The sequence below is a fragment of the Rhipicephalus microplus genome, chromosome 2 (assembly GCF_043290135.1).
Source record: "Rhipicephalus microplus isolate Deutch F79 chromosome 2, USDA_Rmic, whole genome shotgun sequence".
Lineage (NCBI taxonomy): Eukaryota > Metazoa > Arthropoda > Arachnida > Ixodida > Ixodidae > Rhipicephalus > Rhipicephalus microplus.
The window spans coordinates 155,548,431-155,569,874 of NC_134701.1; the positions used below are offsets into that span (position 1 = coordinate 155,548,431).

The 21,444-nt window shown below is 46.9% G+C and overlaps 1 protein-coding gene across 1 annotated transcript in view; it reads right to left on the minus strand.

Moving 5' to 3' along the window:
• LOC119170664 (syndecan-4) overlaps positions 1–21,444 on the minus strand; it is a 135,883-nt gene that overhangs the window by 20,963 nt on the left and 93,476 nt on the right. The window contains exons 2-4 of the mRNA XM_037421892.2: positions 7,962–8,021; positions 3,880–4,018; positions 2,207–2,298 (exon numbers count right to left, since the gene is read on the minus strand). Coding sequence (XP_037277789.2) covers positions 2,207–2,298; positions 3,880–4,018; positions 7,962–8,021 — 291 coding nt within the window. The remainder of the gene's footprint in view (positions 1–2,206; positions 2,299–3,879; positions 4,019–7,961; positions 8,022–21,444) is intronic.

Sequence of the window (21,444 nt, forward strand, 5' to 3'; positions counted from 1 at the left end):
TGTGCACCTGCTAGACAGATACTTGCACAGGCCTATGCATTAATGACTGCAGATTTCTTTTGCTACCCTTCGCAAGCTGTGTTGCCTCTGCAGATCAGGCTACTATCACTTCAGAAATATCCAATGGGAAAAAGCTAGAACTTGGTACCCCAAATGGCCATGGAAAGTTCTATTCTGATTTATCTCTTTAATGACCAGTCTTTGATCAATGAATACGCATTGAAGAGCAATACGCCTGGCTTCTCAACTTTGCTATGTCGTAATTGCCTGTCGATAGAAGCAATGAATTAAATTGAGCTATGCATTACATATGCAATAAATAACATAAAATGGCGAGGCTTTGGCAGCATTCATTTGCCAAGTGACTGCAATGAGGACAACGAGGTTTCATGAACAAATGGCGATGCTTCAGAGATAACGTGTGTGATGATAGGTGGTACTTCTACTTGCAACGAATGCATTTGTGCCTTTTTCTGGTTGGTGCCAAAGAAATGATTCATTGTCAGCATGTTTGAAGGTGCTAATTAACACTGCAACGCACACACGTCGGGACATAATAATTTATCAAATGCACTGTACAACCCTGAATAAGCCCCTCAGTTTTTTTTTGTGGAATGCCAACGGTAGTGCAAAAAAACTGGACAGAAGAAAGCAACACCAATGCCCACCCAGCACTACACACGGCGCTGTGCCAGTCTTATCTTGTGCAGTTTCTTTGCCCTACCAATGTCAAGCCCCCCTTGCAATTGCCCCTCACCCGCACTTCCCATTCCCACCCTTTGCTTTGCTTTATTACACTTGCCTATGCTTGCCCTCTTCTCTTTCCTTCTCAGTCTTTCTATATTTCTTTTTGTCTATTTCTTTTCATGTACTCCTCTCGCCTTCAATATTTTTATTTCTTCCTTTTGTTTTTTTTTAATTCTCTCATTCTCTCTCTGCACTTGTTCTCTCACCCATCAGAGTTGCTGCATTCCTTGCCAGTCAAATGAGCGCATGTGTTCTGGCAGCGAAGCAGGGGATGTAGAGTTCACGCCGCCCCACAATAACGACTATACTATTAGCCTTCAGGTGTTGCTAAACTGCACAAGGAAAAGCTCGACAGCTCCACTATAAAATATTTTCTGAAGAGGACAGTAAGCAATACAAAGTTTGATGCAATATGGTAATGTGGCTCCATTTTTTTAACACTAAAATGCTTTATGCCACGATCCAGCAAGAATTTCACTACGTATTTCCGTCACAGAAGTATGTCAGCAATGTAAATAAACAGACTGCAAAGAAAAAATCGTGAAGAAAAACGTTTCAGCGCCGGAAGTTCGACCCACGACTTCTCATTCTACGAGAGATGACATGCGGGAGCGCTCTACTACCATAGCCAGAAAGGAAACAATGTAAATGCATCCTTTTTCTCTCTCGCACAATACTCTTGTTAACAGAGTAGTGTTGCAGTCTCAAAAACTTGCCTGGGCAGTCCCATTCAGCACATTTCCAATAGAAGTAATTTCGTCAACGTTTCCACGCACCACGAGAAGGCCGCTTCAACGAAGTCTTGCTCATAACTATACTCCTAACATTAATCTATATTAAAGCATAGCTCCCACTCCCGGACACTCGCCCAGCTGTCGCACAGCGTTCTGCGCTCGCCTTGTGAAAATTACCAGTGAGCTAGAGGAAACGCACGACGCACGTTGCGTTTTTCTTTGAGTTTCACGACGTACTGCAGGAGCCCAGTAGCGGCCGTGGTAGGAGTGCATACGGAGTAACAGTTTTTCTGATGTGCTTGTTGCTGCTATCTTTGCTAGGGATGCACCACATGTGTGCAGGTATATGGCAACAGCTTCAGCTACCAGAAGCATTAGGCATCTGGACAGATTCACCGTGAGGAGTCAACATGCGTTGGTCCCTATTAAATCATGCTATACCTGTCGAACACTAATAAACAGTGATCTAGCTCGCATATCTCAATGCACTATAAGCAACCAAATATCTCGTCAAAAAGCTTTTCACTTTTGTGTTATATCGATTCCGACGACATAGGGATCCACCATGTTTCTTGTTCGCCGTGACATACACTGAAGCTAACATAATTTGAACACTCTGTTATAAATATTTTACATTATATTTATGATACAAGAATGAAACAATCAAGATCAGCTAGTGAGAAAAAAATAGCAAGGAGATAACGAAGTATGATGTTTCAACTCGCCTCAGGATTGAGAGCGGGGCCCTTTGGCTTGGTAGAGTGCTTGGGAGGGTGTTTCGTGTCTGTGACGACCGTGACTTTGGGCGTGACAAACACTGCAACAAGGACAAACGCGAGGCTTTTAGAGGCAAGGCAAACTCAATGAGGCAATCAAGAAACAATGCTCAACTAGGAACGATGCTACAGAGGGTGATCCATCTAGACATCCTCTTGACAGCAGTAAAAAAAGAGCTGCCCCCAAGTTAGAAGCCTTCACAATGGGATGCATCCATCATGTGCAGATGCCTGTTATGTCACACTCGGAGTGTTTCTAATGAGGAGCTGAAGTTTCGACAAGGCTGTATACGTAATCCCCTTCTGTTCATTAAGGCGCGCACTCTGGGGGGTAAGGAAAGTAGTGAGAAGCATGCACTTGAGCATGCACACACAAGGAAAGCAAGAATGACGTTAAAGGAGCACGAAAGTACAACTTCCTTTTTCCGAGTGTCATGCAAAGCTCTCTTGTTGTTTAAGTGGAAAAAAATACTGCCAAGACTTCGAGAGCTCTTTTTTCAGCAGATTTTTGACAGTCAAGATGTAGACAATTGCATTATGTGCGAAAAAGGCACTGCTAGGGTTTGCTACTTGCAGAGTCTGTTGCCAGTTCTAGTCGCAATGCCCCATCTTGCAGGATTGCATGCAACGATAATCAAAGCACTACACAAAACAGTAAACTGTCATGCTCTCGTGCAAGCACCTTCCTCCTCATGCCAACCGAGAGGCTTGAAAAAAAAAAAGCTTGTACATAAGATTGATGATCTCCGATGCATGCTATTTTCATTTTTTTTTTATGATGAAGAGATGAATTAGAACAGGGGCACGTTCTGTCTAGATGGTATTCCCCAATTGAAAAAAGAAGAGTGAAACCGCAATTAGAAGATAGACGACAGGGAAAAAAATATCCTTGGAGAATTTTCTTTGTGAATCGCTTCAACGACGCACACAGAATCTTTGTAGGTCGAAACTTATGTGTGAGCACTTCGTGGACGGCATCAGCATCCCACCTTTAATCTTTCTAGCAATAGTAGTTTGCTTTTGGAAACTACTAGCTTCAATAAACATCCGCCACTTTCAAGCATTGATACTACCAATACCAGTACAATGTTATTTTTAATGTACTCTAAGAGTGCAGTAGAGTTTCTAGAATATGAAAAATACATGCCATTACGTCTAATGCAACATTGGAAGGCAGAGTTCCATAAAAGTGAGGACTGCGTAAGGAAAGCTAGCTTGTAGACAAAGTGACGCTGCAAACCCTACCAGAAAGTTTTTCATCTTGCGTAAAGGTGAGTGAATGAAAAGGTTGCAAGAAGAAGCCACTCTCAATGCAGAAAGAAGAGTATATTACAGCTCACTGTCAAAAAATGTAGCACTAAAATGTCGAACTCCGAGATCTGTAAGTAGCCACAGAGATACCCTTCTGGGAGGCATTGTTCTGGAATTCCTCATGTCTGCTATCACGTGCTTAGAATATCTTACACAAGTCATAATGTGTAAAAATATAGTTCCTTAAAGCTTCAATGTTCCTTAAAGTCCAAGTAAAATGCTCGTATGAGGTCTTAGCTTATCCTACTTCAATATGTTTAGAGTTAATTGAAAATTCACACAACCAAGTCCTAGTTTTTGCCCACACTCACCTGGACCCACGGTTCCGGAACCCATTTCTTCTTCGGATAGGTGTTCATCCCCAGAGCCCTCAGCATCTTCATCGTCTCCTATCCCAGATGACGCGTCCGTGTCTTCAAAATCTGCACTGCCTTCCACAGCCTGGTCGCTCTGCATAAAAAGAAGAAAGATTGAATGGGCATGACTTGAAATGCATGTTTACACAAAGAATACTTTAGAAAACAATTCATTAGAAGGCAAGGAGATCTGCCCGAGCTAGTGTGCTTTGGCTTGCTATTCTGCACCGGTGAAAAAGAACAGGGAACATGCACTTTAGGCATGTACAATAGCCATGTGGCACAGAAATTTCACATGTCTAGTTTAGTGTGCCCGAGGAAATATGGAACAGATCTTGTAGCATTTTGTACTATGTGCAATTGGGCATTGTCAAAGTACAACTTTTACCGTATCTACTCGGATGCCTGCCAATGTTGATGCTAGCATCTCTCGTTATACCACATACAGTGGGCAGTCACAGAATAGACGCAGCATGAGAAGTTCTAAGAATGTTTGCTTTTTGTGAAAGAAACCACAAGCCAAATGGGGCGAGCTCGTATGAAAAAAAAAAAAAAAATCTGAGCAATTGAAATTGCCATCAATGATAATTCATGCAGGATGAAGCATAGCTTCATGCAGGATGTCGCATAACATTTCTGCTGTAAAGATCAAGTCGAAGGTATGCTTGGAATGAGCACGACCAACTGGTTTACATGCCATCAAGTCATCACTAGGAATTCACTTATAATTTACTACTCCATCGTCCCTTTCATAGAAAAATAGAAGTGGAAGCTGTAATTAGCATTTTCTATGTTGAAAAAATGATTTATAAGCACAAAAATATTTGGCGATTGCACTGTCCATCCCTATGTACACAGTCATCTTTTATAAAAAGAAACATGAGTACGCAGCCTGCACACTGCAGCAGGCTGCCTAAAGCACCACCAACGGACAACTATAAAGAAAGCCCGTAGGCTTTCGAAGCAATCTATCAGGGAAAAAAAAAATAGCCATGGCCAGTGAACATAATGCTCCCGCTCTAGTCCGACAACAAGTCGTGTTGCCAAATGCCGACTCGCTTTATTCAGCTATCTCTCGATTGTGCTGTAGGCAGCCGCCTTAAAGAGCAAGATGCGCTCGCAACTTCCCTTTCATGAAGGACAAGATAGTACAATGGTAAATGTGAGCCACACTTTTGAGTTGGAACATTCCACACTAGTATTGCATTGTTGAACGTTCAGTCAAACAGTTTTGTTGGGCCTAGTTGGTATACATAGCTTTTAGCGTGAAATAATCAGTGCAAACTAGGATGAATCACAAAGAAGAAATGAGCAGCACCATAGCTTTTCTCATCTGTTTGCACTCGTGTTATCACCTAAAAAATAGAGACAAAAAAAATGGAGTTTGTGAAGGTTGGGAAGAAAGGACCGAAAGCAAGGTAATTATTTAGCCTTACTGTATTTAAATAGCATGCATGGGTACATTTCAGAATTTGCACAAGCGACTCCATTTGCTATTCACTGTGCCACGCGGTAATTCTGAAACAATCCCCACATATGCTCGCACAGCATTTGGTAAACACAATCGAAAATACTGTGTGCCAGTGCCTAGCCTTACTTCCACTCATCTAGCCACTGATGCAGCAGGGATTGATTGATTGATTTGTGGGGTTTAACGTCCCAAAACCACCATATGATTATGAGAGACGCCGTAGTGGAGGGCTCCGGAAATTTTGACCACCTGGGGTTCTTTAACGTGCACCCAAATCTGAGCACACGGGCCTCGACATTTCCGCCTCCATCGGAAATGCAGCCGCCGCAGCCGGGATACTGATGCAGCAGGGAGCAAAACTAAAGACTCAAAAGCAGTAGCAGCACTCTTAAGTGGGGTGATGAAGCTTCGCGTATGTCAATGTACAAAAACCTTCAAGTATTTCAACACTGTTGTACATAATAGAATAACAGAACATATCTAATTATGGGAACAGTGCTTGCCATTAAGGAAGATACTGGGAGTTATCGAAACCATAATTCCTACAAAGCACTCTTACGTAGCACAGGTCTCGTATGTAATAAGCTGTGTAAACAAGAGATGTTTTGGGTAAATGTTAGCTTTGGCACATTTGCAGATTAACTGCTGAAGGAAAATCACTGCAACACACACTATATTTGTTGAGGGAGTGTAGCATGGCTCTTCCCGTCTAGATCTTTGTGTATAAAAGGAGGCATTGGCTTTCCTTTGCTCTACAACATCAAATAAAACTCCAGTAAGCCAGGTCTCAAGGCGAATGTAGAGCCCAGGTGAATAATGAAGGCGAAGACAAATACACCCTGCAAAGCATAAGCACAGCGAAGAGGATGAAGAGTCTCAGGATTCCGAGCCAAGCTCGTCCTACAACACGACCTTGGATGCGATTGGGCCCTCGCAGCAGACAACCAGAGCGAGCCGACCAATACAAGTGGTTGCCTATATCATGAAAAATCGTGAGATTATATCATGAGATTTTTTACAACTAGGCTTGAAGATTATCAGTGGCCACTCCATCCTCAAGGTTTTCCTTCCTCCACAAGTGTAACTGACAAGAGACTAAGTTCTACTACAGTACTGCAATGTTTGTTGAAATGTTTGTTGAAATGTTTGTTGTTGAAATGTTGTTGCAATGTTTGTTGTTGAGTATTTAGAAAACTAGAACAGGAAATTATTTTAAGCATCACGCTCCCACAGGGAATACTATAGCTTTCACATTTTTTTTCTTTCGAATTAGGTAGACTTCAGCAAACATCAAAATCAGCAACACCATGGAGGGCTGGTTAGGTGATGTCAAAGAAAGTGTTGCCACCGCAATTTTTCCTTTACTGCTTTTTCAGCTCACCAAAATATGCGCGTTGTATCAGGGAAGGCTAGCTTACTAACTGAAGAGAAGCCCTTTTCATTTCTTTTTTTTTTCTAGCAGAATGAATGCAGCAACACAGAAGTTGGACAGTGCACACACTTTGAAGGCTAGTTCGCGATTTTCAGCACTGCTCAGCTTTTACAACACATGCACACACACACAAAAACTACGATTAGTGTGTCTACCTTGTACTCTGCTTTGTCTTTGAAGTAATATTGTGAATAATTCTTCAAAGCCAAAGTGACAAAACTACACACATGGTCATTGCACTGATCAAAAACCTTAAGAAGTATAAACCAAGCAGGTCAAATTAGCCTTGAAATGCACAGAAGCAATTATGCTGTCCTCAATCAACCACAAAAGTTAGTGAACTTACTTTCCTAAAGATTACATTGGGTATACAGCTTTCTTTGGGGAAGTTATCACGCATCACAATATCACTTCCGAAAATGAATATATTCAGATCATTCCAGTGCAGTGACCTTTTGGCTGTGTAAATGTAGCAATCGTTCAAGTTGTGTAGCCAAGCAATTTCTTGCAAAATTTTTTTTGGACTACTCTACATTTATTCAATGGTTTCAAATATGCAGCACAGAAATGGGGCACAACTACAAGATAACCGTTGAATTTCAAGACGAACTTTGCCAATACCATTTATGAAATGCACTTAATGAATATGCTTTGCTCCAAGAGACGCTTCATTGCACTTAAAGAAAACTGCCTCAGAAAATGTCTGCACAGCAGTACAGCACAAATATCTTATATTAACGCCCATGCGTCTTATCCAAAAAATGAACGATGACAGCACCAGACCAAACACAAGATGTGTCTTAACCTGAACACATGCTGCGGGGACTCATCCTTTTTATGTACAGAATATATAAGTTATGTAAATAAGCTATGTGTGTTCCTAGGTCTACATAAACCATGTCTAGTAACAGCTACAATGCACGGGTGTTCTGCCATGCTATAGTGAATCAAAGCCCATAACAAGCACGATAGTGAAAGCAGATTCCCTTAATACATGTAAATTTGCGAGAACAATGTATCCTAAAAGATTCTAGAAATGCTTGTGGTTGGTTGAGGTATATGTGTTAAGAGACAACACCCAAAATGTGCAGCGAAAACCAAGTTAGGAGGTACAAGGGTGTTAGAAAGGAATACCTGGGGATCATCAATGAAGAACATGCCGTTATCGCCATGCTTTTCTTTCGTGCTTTGCACCTGCAAACAAAACAAAGAAAAACTTTTAGACAAGTGCATATACAGGTGGGCACAGTAATTGAGTAATTAAGTTGTTATACAAAAGCAAACTCCTACAGGAGACGCGCTGCACGTAACAAAGGATGCACTTAAATCCTGTATAAATTTGAGATACTGCAGCATGTACTTGCGAATTCTGGTTAAGAAGATTGCGAAAACTTGCGAATTCTGGTTATGAAAATTGGTCCCGATTCAATCAAACATGCGAAATCATTAAAAAAACATGCACGAAATAATCGTCCATACAACACTGGGCAAAGCTTCTCATAACACGTAGCTGCGTTTAATACAACTGAGGCAGCCCATGAGCACCAGGCTCCATGTTTCAGAGCGAGCAATGGAAACACCATAGCAAATTGGTACTCAGTTAAATTATAAGTCGGCACTGCCAAGCAGTTTCGGAAATAACCATATATAGAGCGCAACAATAAGCAAAAGCAACAATGCAAGCCACTGCTTCGTGATAAAGTGGCTAGCTTATAGTGCCCCAAATACGTAGACATGCTCTTTAATCAGCACCGTCCCTCTTACTTACGCATAAAGAATACGGGTAAGTGAGGCCACAACATGTGTACTCAACGCTTTCTTTTTATTTCACGTTGATGAGCCACGATAAAAGATGCGGGAACTGCCTTTTGCGTCGAATACTGATTCGCGTGCATTAGAAAAACGTAACGCTTGCGTGAACAAAGAACAAGGGCGTTGATAACAATAAGGAATTACACTGATTTTTTCGCACTGTTAAGCGAAGGACAAGGATTAGTGTAAGCCTGTGGTTTCGAAGGCCATGAAGGAAGTAACGCGCGATCGTCCCTCGCTAATTTCGGCGAACGGAAACGGCGCCGGGTAAAGACAGCGCCCGCTCATTGGTGTAGCTGTAAAAAACGAATCATTGAAGAGATACCAACGCGTGATAAAGGTAGGGAATGTGAAGATAGAAGCTGCATGAAGTACGCGGCCAAATGCGTTCGTAAAACAAGACGCTGCGTGAGCAAGGAACTGCGACTGAGAACACGTTGTCAAATGTCCGTATAAATCCCGAAAAATAACGCGTTGGAAGCAAGATGACAAAAGGTGATAGCATAAATATTGAATCCCGTCTGTTAATGGGGGACGCGAATGCAGGTAACTAAGCGCACAGGCCCTTCTTCCATGCTATGCGACACCAAGTGACGTTCGCCGAGTTGAGACAGATCGGGATTCTCACAAGTGAACGTGCGAAAAAAAAGAAACAAGACACAAGGGTGGCGAGTGATAGTCGCGTGGCTGATACCACATGTGAGGCACGTCTTCTATATGCGTAAATAAGAGGAGGAGACGTGAAGCTAACATATGCGTAATGCGCACTAAAAGAACAAATCTATATCGCCCGCTGGACTGACGAGAAGCATAGGCCTAGAGCCTAACACTTCTCCGTAAACAGCCGGCCGGCATCCCGTAGTAACCAACACAGAACGAGAAAAATAAAATTACAATAAAAGAACAAGACGAAAAACAAAACTTCGTAATGGAAGCCATCTGCGTGGCCGATACGAAAGGAACGCAGCTACTGGACGCCGTAGAAACAAGAAAGAACGAAAGAATAATTTAACTAACAGTGACGCAAAAAGGAGAAGGCCGCGAGAAAAATGCGCGAAGAGGAGAAAAGAAATAAAGGAAGGCGGACAAAACAGCGGAAGTGAGGAGCTGCCACTGACAATTCGCGCGAAATACGGGCGAACGCGGGGAGGGTTTCGGAAGAGTTCGGGAGGGGGAACGTCAAAGTCCGCGCGGAAAAAGCACTAAACGAGAAGAGAAGAACAACAAGACATTGTGCACGCATGCAGGGAAGCACGAGAAGTGCTGTATGGTGGATGCAGCTAGGGGAACAAAGAAGCTGGCGAGGAGAGCCTGGAGGAGAAAGGCCCGTCCGATGCCCCCGCTAACTGCACTCGCAAGCCGCTGGGAGAGCGTCGCGCCGGTCGGGATCGGGGGCAATACCCGCCGGGCTTTCGGCTCTGCACTATTCGTCGTCCCCTCCCTCGCTGTTTCACACCGGGGCCGCGAGCTGCGCAATCGAGCCACTTCCCGCCCCAAAACTGCTGGCCCCCGCCCTGCGCCGAAGAACCTATAGGGTATACACGAGAAGGAGCCGGAGACATCAGCCACAACGCTGGCTACTCTGGTCAGACGGGCACAAGGTCTGCACCCCGCGGCCGCTGTACAGCAGAGATGAAGATGTGGAGAAGGAAAGTGCTATCGCCCATACCCCGCGCGCCGTCGGCTTTGTGAGCACCGCCCATACAGTGACGTTGCGCTCGAGAACAAGTCATCGAACGAAGTTAGAGCTATTGGGACACCCACAAGAAGCCCAGCCATCATCGAGCACAATTTGAGCCCGGGCGATTGTCCCGATAATAGGAATATGCCGCCATGCAGCGGCACTTCACTCGGTATCATATGAATCGTAGGCATCTCGGAAGAATAAGAATCGATTAATGGCGGTATGATGTCGGGCGCAACTATGTGGTAGCTCCTCCGGCGCGTGGTTACAGCAAATTTGAAAGAAATGAAATGGCTAGCTGTAACATGTTCATCACGACCAGAGCTAAAAAAAAACGAAAAAAAAAACGACAGCACAGGGCCGGTCGCTTGTGTCGTGCAATTCCTTGTGTTTTGGTGTTCTTTTTTTGTGCACTGATCGTGATGAACGAAATGGCCGCACAGCTCTGCTTATCCAGAGTCAGGTCTTGGATTTGTGAATTATGAAGAGCGACGAGATTTGGATGGTATTGCTTCGATTAAGCAAAAACACCCCTTCGCTAATCGAAAGTCTTCGGATTGATGGCGATAACGAAATTGTGAAGTATGAATGCAGTGAGACAAATAGCAATTGTTCTCATCGATGAGGTTATCGTTTAACAGATGCTCTAGCGGCGCGGTACCTGCTTCTGGTTGCTTTAGCCAAGTGGAATACCGTAATCTTGCGATTTCAAAGACACATTACAAGAAGCATCCAGAAGACCTGCTCATACAGCCAACCGCAGCTTTCCCTGCAATTGACTTGCTTGGAAATAGACAACGTAGGTACGCCTTAAGCGCCGCCAAGAAAAAAGGGAAGAAGCTGAACGGTAAGATACCTGTTAGGCCCCAACCCTGTGACAATCGCCACAAGACAACCCTTGTAGAAAGCGACAAAACTGGGATAAAGAATCAGAAGAAAATACGACGACGTGGAGCCAGGACCTTCAGATGAGTCGACACCGACTGGTATTCAACAGCGAGAGGCGAGCGCCAGTGAAAAGCATCCCCCACTCGTGTTCGATAACACGAGGAGAGAGAGAGAGAGAGGTGCCCTGCCAAGGAAGCACAAGCGCGTCGTGAAGACCCACGCACCCACGACATAGGGTTTCACAGCTCGAACAACGAAGAGAAAAACGTATCACCCCTCCTCCACCTTTTCCTTCTAGCAGCGCACAAGTGCAGCCACTACACAGCCCGAGCGAGAAAAGTCGACAAGCTAGAAAAGAGCGCAAGCTTTTCGCAGCAGTCTTCCTTCCCGTCCCCCTTCATTCGCTTCCATCTAGACGTACCTCCTCGGGCCGCGGTTCTTTCGTTTTGAATCCCCGCGACTCCTCAGCCAGGCAACAGCCCCGACGGCCAACTAAAGCCCGTCCCTGCCCGCATCGTGGAGCAGACAGGGCCCGCGAGGACAAGCGGGTGAAAGGACACAAGCTTCCGACTGCCAGCGCACATGAAAGGAACAAAAGAAAGAAAGCCCGCGGGCTCGCGCGAGGAAGCCACTGTTTGTTGTCAGTGGGAGCGACGTGGGCGCCCCGGACAGCGAAGGGGGACAGCCAATATAGCGGGATTCCAGGAGATGCGACGACGACGAAGCCACCATCTTGACGCACGCTTGAGACAAGGAGGAGGACGCCGCGGAAGAAGAACGCCTGCATCAACAGGGAAACACGAAACTCGTCTTTCCCAGGACGTGGAAGGGCACAGAAGACTGACGCTTAAGGTATAATGCTCCATTCTATAGATCGCCTCGAGGTGGCCCAGAAGAAAAGCGTGTGTAATATCACAGGAGTAGCTGCCACTGGCCTTGGCGAGACAGAAAATAACGGAAACACTCAAGGCTGCAGGAATGCACAGACGAAACAAGGGACGTATACAAAACACGGCAAAACCCTTTGAAACTCTGAGGGCAATTGTGCCATCTGCGTACGAAAGTTTGCGAGGAAAAGACGATCCCGGAGGGTTAAGGTCAATAAGGGAAACCGCATCGCATGCCTTTGAAGACAAGCAATATTGCCTCGTGGCACCAGGCGGGGTTACGAATAAAAGGCCCACTATGGCGCCTGGCTTTCTTCAATGTTGCTTTCGTTGTCTGCACACATCAAGGATGTGCAATTACAGCTCGAGTCACGCATTGCTTCAGCTGAGCATTCTTACAAGATACCACAGAGTTCAAGCGTGCTTTGAATACAACGCAGGCAACATGCGCTAACTAACAGCTCAGCACGCTCAAATACACAGTCGAGTTCATCGAAGCGTGGGCAGCTAAACGGCGCAGTTGACGCGAGATTGACAGTTAGCAATATTTTGATTTAACGTTTATTTACTTCGTTTATCGCCACTGCGCTGTCATCAAATGCCCGATATAGAAGGCGGGCGTGTGGCGTGCGAGCGTTCAGAAATCGCCGATGCGTGTGATCGATAACTCGGCTTTCAAAGCCCATCAGGCGAGAAGGAAGGTCCAAGGATAAGGGGGAAGACGCAGCGTTACTGCCGCTCCAAACCAAGGGCCATTGAGCAGCAGCACCGCTTTGACCAGTGAGCATGTCATTTGCCAATTGCTGACGTCAACCCCGTGAGAAAGAACGCAGTCGGCCACACGCAACGATCCATGTCGGCGACGGCGGGCATAACTATAGCTCTTATAGGCATAACTTCCCAGGTGCTGCAGTTTCTGCAGTGCAGGGACTGCGCAAGCCGATGTGCTGCTGGCGCAGCACTTAAGACATGCACGCCCTGTTACACTTCTGTCGAAGGCCAAGCCGGTAAATTTTAAAAGTAAAGGTGCCACATAGCGGGAGAAGAAGCGATGAGGTGGTGGCAGGTGTACGTAGTTTCGCTGCGCACCGAACATCGATCGCTTCACACATCTGCAACCCTCGCCCGCATCGACAACACTGCACGCTGCAGTTCAACATGGCATCTTACGTGATGTATACGCCGAGCGGCTCGTATGAAATACTACACTCTTACTGTACTTATTCTGTGTGATCAGTATCCACACACGCACAAACGACGAGTGTGGAATTATGCATGTAGAATTAACGTAGCACTGCACTTATTTGAATATGACAAGTGCGGGCAACTTCAGTTGAACATTCGTTGAACCATCGCGACCACGAATGAGCTCGTTATATCCAATATTCTTTATAAGAGTAGATATAAAGATGGGCTCCAACGAATCGGGAAGTCTAGCTGGAGCAAAATATTAGCTACAGTAACGCACACACCACGAAAAATTATGTTCTTTCACAGTGTCCTCACACGAAAGGGCCTTTCTATATACCTCACTTTTGGTAGTGATAATTTGCACGAACTTCTCCAGCCACATTTATAAACAAACGTCTTCATGTCACAATTACGCTTTAAAAATAAATGTGGTTGGGAGTTCTAATATTTGCGCTCCTTTTTATGCGAACTTTATAATATTGGGTCTCAAGCTAACCAAACATTTCGTTGTAGTCGATATCGCGGTTCCTCTGTAGCGTTGCAGGGTTCGCTATAAAATGATTAAATGCCACTCGGCGTTATTAACTCAAGTTCACATTTGTTTCCCTGTAACCGATAAGTCACTACACCAGCGTTCGTTATAACGAAATTTGACAGAGCAGGCATCACATGCAAACTGTGATACTTGCTGAATCAACAGCTATATTAGGGCGACCTGAAACGCTTTCTGTTTAAAGGGCCACTTCACCCGGCTCGACAATTTCGAGATGACGAGCGCAATGCATACATGGGGCGTTCACGATCACTTCTAGCAAAATTTGCAGCGCTACAGCCCGTGGATGTTGGCCAAATTTCAAGATGAACACTGCCTGTCCTTCCTTTCGTGGGCACGCGTCCAGATAATGAGGTCATGACGTAGATGTAAGAAATGCCTAATACGTAGACGGTAGTGGTGTGACGTAGACCCTCTACGTAAACGACTTCTCTGACGTAGCCAACAGTAGCATGTGACAGGGCGAAAATTGTTTCACACCACATGTGTAACTTAATTGTGTAGTTTGCTGCTTGGGATAAATAATCGAAAGTGAAATGTGCGCGTCTTTTTCACTTTGTCCCCGTGAATTGCAACGAGATGCGGGGTTAATGTATGCCTGCGTTTAGCGTGCGTTCGTGTCTCCGCGGGTAGCGCGTCGAGCGGACGCCAGTCCTAGAAACTAAATTAATGCTTCAGCGCGTTCGAGCACTCAATGTGTTCATCTATTCTACCACGTCAAATTCCAAACGAAGACGTACCATGGCATCCATCCGGCAGAAACATGCATTAGACCACAAAATAACGTTAGTTAACAAACGACGCCACTCTGGTGCTCGGGGATTGGGCTTGCTCGGGAACGTCGCACGTGATTGTTGGCTGGGATGCAGGAGAGGATATGCGCGGGACGACCGGCAAGGGTTTCGAACTCTCCTCCTCTCCTCGTGGTTTCGCGCCACTTAAAAGTGCTGGTTTTCTCAGCTCGTAATAAAGAGGTTGAAAACCTTCTGGTGCCATAACGCTCTTTTTCGAAGAAACAACGAGTGCCAGTGTCTAACTCGAATTCGTATACAATGGGGCCTGGTGAGGGACCCATTAAGGCCGGAGGAGCCACACTGAGGCACGGATCCGAAGCCGGCGGCATTCCGTGTTCTCTGAAGACACCAAGAGGCCTCTTCCAGCTTGCAGCAATCGCGTCGTTCCGTACGCGTCCGGTGTCACGACGACGACGCACCCATGGAGGAGCAAGCAAGCAACACGCGGTAGCCGTCCGTGCAGTGGGAAATCGATATCTATGGGCGCTCTGTATATATACGTGTGTGTGAACGAGCCGCAGCAGTGACCTACTCATGATCCGTGTGTATAACAGAGGCCACTCGACACGGATCAAGGCTGCACGTAGTATATATATATATAGCACGTGCAGCATAGAGTTGTCCCGCTGTTTATGGACTATAGGAAACAGCTCTTGAATAATATATATGCCACGAACTTGCGACACTTCCCCGACCGTTTGCAGGCTGTTCGATAACATCGCACGTTGCTGACAATCCTGTAAGGGTAACACTAATCACCGGAGTGCGCGATCATTGTTACAAATTAGTGCAGCTACACAAGTGCGCTGAGCATTGCGAAAATACTATATTTCACGCGGCAAGGAAACCGAAAAAAAAAACAGTCCGAAGCCATTCGCCATTGACTGATTGATTGTATAAAGTTTAACGTCCCAAAACCATCGTACGATTATGTAAGACGCCGCAGTGGAAGGCTTTGGAAATTTAAACCATCTGGGGTGCTTTAACGTGCACCCAAATCTGAGCCAACATTCCTAAAGCATTTCCGCCTCCATCAGAAACTCAGCCGCCACAGCCAGGATTCGATTCCCCGACCTGCGGGTCAGCAGCCGTGTACACTATAGTCACTAGACCGCCGCGGCGGGGCGCTATTCGCCACTGCGCGAGGGCAGAAAAGAACGGCGAAATATTTCTCGGCGTTGTACACACGGAAGTCAACGTGGCATACAGCAACAGTGAAGACCTTAATTGTATCCGAACAAGCATTTTTTTTTAAAACCTCACTGGAGATTATCCAATGCAGAGTTTCATATGCGGTCGGACACAAAAGCACGAACGTTCACCGGAACAGGGTTTCACAGCACGTTCGCACGCAAAATTTAGCAGCTGGCAGGTTATGTCGAGGCCGCCTCACTGCAGCGAATGACCAACCAAAACTGCGGCATAGGAGCGGTGGGAAAAAAGTGCAAGGTGGCCGCGTAGGCGCACGTGGAAACGATCGCGCATCACCTACAATAAAAACCTGCTGCATATTAAAAAAAAAGTCAAACTCTGCTGCGTTCGGTGCCGTCATCAGTGTACCGCGCGGAACGCAAATCCGCGTGCAGCCGTGGCCTGCATGCCAGCGAGCTTCAAGGGCGGCCGAAGAAGCGATGCGCAGGGAGCGGCAAAGGCGTCGCTCGTGATTGACGTTCCCCTGATGGGCAGCAAATCAGAGAAGGGCAGGCAGGGGGTGAGACAGTGGTACAAGCCGCCGGCCACCAGTGAGGAAGGACGCCTGTCCCGTGGAAACGCACAACGAGCCGAGAAATCGGCCACAAATTTTCTCCGTCGCTCGAACGCCAGCGCGAGTGCCGAGAGTGACGACCGCCTTCTGGACGGAGCCAAGGAAGACTCCTCGGAGACGAGAGTGATAGTATAACGCGCACACACGCCCGAGCACGGCGTGTAAACACGAGATGACAGCGGACGGAGGCATCTGCGACTCGTCAAAAACGCGCGCGCGCTACAGGCTGGCGAGACACGTCGTAAGGAAAGATGATAAAAGAGGAGAAAGAGGCATCGCCGCATGGTGCACAGTTAGCGTCCGATCGCGATGTAGATTTCTTAATGCCACTGAAACGACTTAAAAATAGAATGCGCGGACACGGACGGATTTTCTGATCTCCATCAGCAGCCCTCCCCGCCATACATAATGTGCAGTAACTTGATCTAATTGCCAAACACTGCGAACCTCTACGCTTCATGTAATTGTTGAGGTTTAGCATCACAAAAAACACCACACGATTATGAGAGACTCCATATACATCGTCCCGTATAAGGGCTAAAGAAATTTTGTTTAGCTGGTATTCTTGAACATTGATATGTGGGGTTTAACGTCCCAAAACCACTATATGATTATGAGAGACGCCGTAGTGGAGGGCTCCGGAAATTTAGACCACCTGGGGTTCTTTAACGTGCACCCAAATCTGAGCACACGCGCCTACAACACTTCCGCCTCCATCGGAAATGCAGCCGCCGCAGCCGGGATTCGAACCCGCGCCCTGCGAGATTCTTGAACATTACGCTTCAAATTAAATACGTATGTATACTTGGGTTACATATACAGAAAGAGGTCACCTTCTGGACACGTAGAGTTTTTGTGAAAAGTCCCCAGGCCTACCCTCCACAGAAATACATGGGACAGTGGCCGGAAAACTCTTGACCCACCCCCGTACGTAGTACACGACTGGGAGGGGACTTGTTGGGAGAAACGTGCAAGTCTAGTACAAAAAAAAAAAGGGGGGGAGGGGGGAAGGGGCAACAGGACAGCACTGAGTAACTATGGAAACAGAACGAACACATGAGTAATAATTACAATAAAATACAAAGGATTAATTGAAAAGTACACATAATTGATAAAAACGCAGACTGCTTATAAGATATGGCTCGAGACTAAAAATGAGGATAGTTTCTAGAAACCGCAAGGGACCAGGACAAGGCGCCGAGGGGAGGAAATCTTCAGATCAAGATTGTCGGGTCGCATTTACAACGGTCGCCTCAAACGTCGCAATGCATCATCTCTATAGAAACTTGAGAAGCCATCGAAAACCGTTTTGTCGTACTGCTTGCAGGATTACGAAACAAGGAGCCGCCTTGTGGCCAGACTGTCTTTTATAAACCCACGCCAGACAGGGCACATTCCGCGCCACTGCGCTCATCCACTCCTGCAGAGAACGGAGCCTTCCCAGAATCGAGGTGCGTCACCCACCCTAATATCGCGCGCCTGCTGGAAAACGGCACTCCCTTGGCGCGACGCCCCGGTTTCAAGCACCGTGAAGGCTCCCGATAGTCAGGGCCGGGCGAGCAGCATCGCTCGTTCTTTGACTAATGTCCCGAGATTGTCCGCATGGAGGACATATAGGGTTTCGTGAAACGCCCGGCATTCGAAGAAAGGGCTTCATCAAGTGACGTAAACGAGAGCTGCAACCTGGTTTATGCATGTAGTCTAAAAACAAGATGTACAGATATATGAACGCTTGAACCAGCACAAGCACGCTTTATTTTAGCGACAATTTTTTTGAAGCAAAATTGAGAGAAAAGCAGGACGACGGCCAAAGTTCGGAAACGGCAGCTAAGGTACCTGGTAACATTAAGCGCAATTCGAGAGGCGCAACGCATACGGCTCAGTGGCGGGCGGGGAAAGAAGAATTTGCCGATGGGAATCATTACGCTACCCTCGTGAGTTCCGCGATCTATCCTGCCAAAGACGTGTCCGCTTTTTCGAGATCTCCTGGAACTTGCAACCCATCACTTTACACTATAAAAGAGCAGTCACTTAAAAGTGAACTATAGAAAACGCCGAAAATTCTCGGGTCATTTTTTAATTCTGATTCAAATAGGAAATATTTGTTTTGCACAAAATAGATTGCATGCGATACGGAGCACGACTTCCTAAATCAGGTGATGCACGCGCAAGTGTACAATGCGCGAGCTCAGATGTCAACAACCATTTACTAATTATTCTTGAAAAGACAACTGGAACTTGCGACGGTCATACACATGAAGCCGCTCCCCCACGAATTCAACACCGCGGCAGTGGTGAGCATGCACGGCCAGAGACTACCAACTTCCGGCAACAAGGGGGACGGGGGGTGGGGGAGCAGGCGTGGCGTATCCGTCACCGAACGTGGCGATCGTGCCGGCGGAACGCTTCCTGACAGCCAGCGCGGGCGCGCGAAGAGTGACGCCAAGGACGACCCAATCAGGACACAAGATCAGACGCGGTCGAGCCTCCATGGAGTGTGGCAGCGGACGGGGAAGAGGCGGGCGATTACAGATATACAGACAGTGTCACCTTCCTTGTCGCGACATATCCTATAACAAGACAACCACGATTTCGCTAAACGCTGCCTTGACACCTATAGACGCCCGCATTGTTTAAGCAGCCTCGTCTCAAATTTCGTCCTTCACTTGACCGAGTGGAGCAAGCGACGCTGCCCGACCAAAAATGACGCCACGCTTCTCTAGAATCGCTGCAAGTTGTCGCCTGCATGCGGTAGACGGCGGTACCATCGACTTGCTCAAGTGAAGGTGGAGCGTTGAGTGAAGGGACGTTGTAGAATACGAGGGCTGATGTCTTTAAAACATCTGCGAGGCCAAGGACAGTGACAAAGTGGTTGCAAGTTCCCACTAAGATGGCTATACTAACTATCAAGACAAAGGTGAACAGGGCGGAAGGGGCATCTACAGCAACTCATGAATATTCATAGAAGACTTAAAAACAATGCACATCAGGGTGCAGCAGGCTCAAAACAGGCGCAGATGCTCGACGGCAACGAACTGCACCGCATTACTAAAATGTAGGAAGCGGAGTGACACACACTTCTCTCAACTTGGAAGTGCGTTTCCCCGCACTACACTTGAAAACGCAATTATGTCCCATTACATGTCCATGATGGGTACGTATACCACGTCTTCTCTAAAGGTTATGACATGGCTCTCGCGATGACAACACGAGCACGTTGCTTGTGCGTGCAGTTTGCAAAAAAAAAAAAGTACACCCCCATTGGTTGCAAAAAATGCGTCGCAAGAAAGCGTGCTTACTTAAAATGAAAATTCAACACATGTTTAATACTATTCAAATCGCATTCGTAACCAATGAGAACTGGCAGACCGTAGCGCCAGACGTCCGTCGAGTGTTTTTGGAGGGAAACTGTAGAGTTTTCCCTAAGCGCAGATTGAAAACGTGACAGGTATAATAGCCTCGATTAACGCAGCCATACAGCCGAAAGGGCGCGTCAGCTGTCCAAACGACACCGAATTCGACTCGCACAGCCGTCAGATGATTGAACCCAAGCTCACCTCTGCGAGATTGGCCCGTTTCGTCAGACAAACAAAACTGGTAATTACAGTCTGGACATAGTCAAGCACCGCTAACAAAACTATCTGTGCCAACGAGTTTCGAGTATTGCACCTCGTCGGGAACGACAGGCCTTGGCTTGCAGTGATCGAGGATGGGCATATACGCGGCTTGGAGAAGAATGTAGCCGAGACACGAATTGAAGGAAGTCCGGGAGACAAGCCGAGTTGCATTCGTCATTGAACTTAGTGAGCCTATGGGTTAGCGAAAAACTGAAGGAAGGGGAATTTGACGCGATTAACGATGCGTACCAAGCAACGGGGAGCTTTTGTGCGCAAGCTTCTCTTTAACCGGGAGTCAAGGCATGCAGGAAAGCGTGGAATTGAATAGGCAACGCCGGGCGCGCACAGACGAGGAAGGACAAGAGAGCCTTCACTCGGATCCGTATACGTGGCTGCATTCAGCTGCACGACGCAGAAGAGTATGCAAATCAAGGACCCTTCTAGAGATGAAGGGAAAAATAAAGAACAGAAGAGCACAGCGAACACTGTTCAGGGTGCCGCGCACCCCGTAAAAAAAAAAAAAAATCAAACTACGATTTTGAGAGACCAAAAGGGGCGGGCAATCCCACATGAAGCCAGAGTGGAATCCCGCAATGGACGAAAATAAACGGGAATGACCACCGCAGGACGATGGAACGAGTAAGCTCGCTGCACAGCACAAGAGACGAATGGAAAATGAGGAGGAAATAAAGGGGTGAGGGTGAAGACAGAAGGATAATGAAAAAATTGCTTGCGGTGCGCCCCCTCCTCGTTCGGCAACAAACGCCCACGACCTGCACGTAAATAAAAGGACCAAACGAACGAATGAGGAGGAGGGAAAGAAACGAGGAGAGGGGGGTGAATGAAGAGGAAGCGCAAGAGCTGCAGGGAGGGGCTGGATGAGAAGAGGCAGGAAACAGGCTCGCACAGTCGCTCTTCAACCGCGTCCACTGCTGAGAAAATGCAAAGACGAGCAAGAAGAGGGGGAATGACGGCGGGGCAGACTTCATGTGTGAACCAGTACTCGTCGTTGACTTAGCTTGCTTGTTTCACCAGCTCCGATGCCCACGCGCGTACTGGGCGAGAAGTCGGATCGCCGTGCTTATACCGCGAGAGCTCGTATGCGCATGCGTGGGACGTAGCGTGCGAGAGATAACGAGCCGAGAAAGACCGCAGGGCGTAGAAAGAGGTGCGTTGAATGACCGCCAGGAGGGACGCCCCGTTCGAGAAGAAAACAAGGGAGCGTCGCGGTGTGCTACAATAGTACGAGCGCAAGAGATAATGGACGCGATGAAGAACACAGCGAGCCACGCCAAACGTATATAGCGAGCGTCCGTCCGCGGGGTCACCGCGCCGTCCAGCGAGCGCTTTGTGTTGGACGATGCGAGTGACCACAGGCACGCGGCGTATACATTTGTGCCACGGTAATCAAATTTTCATAGGTTTC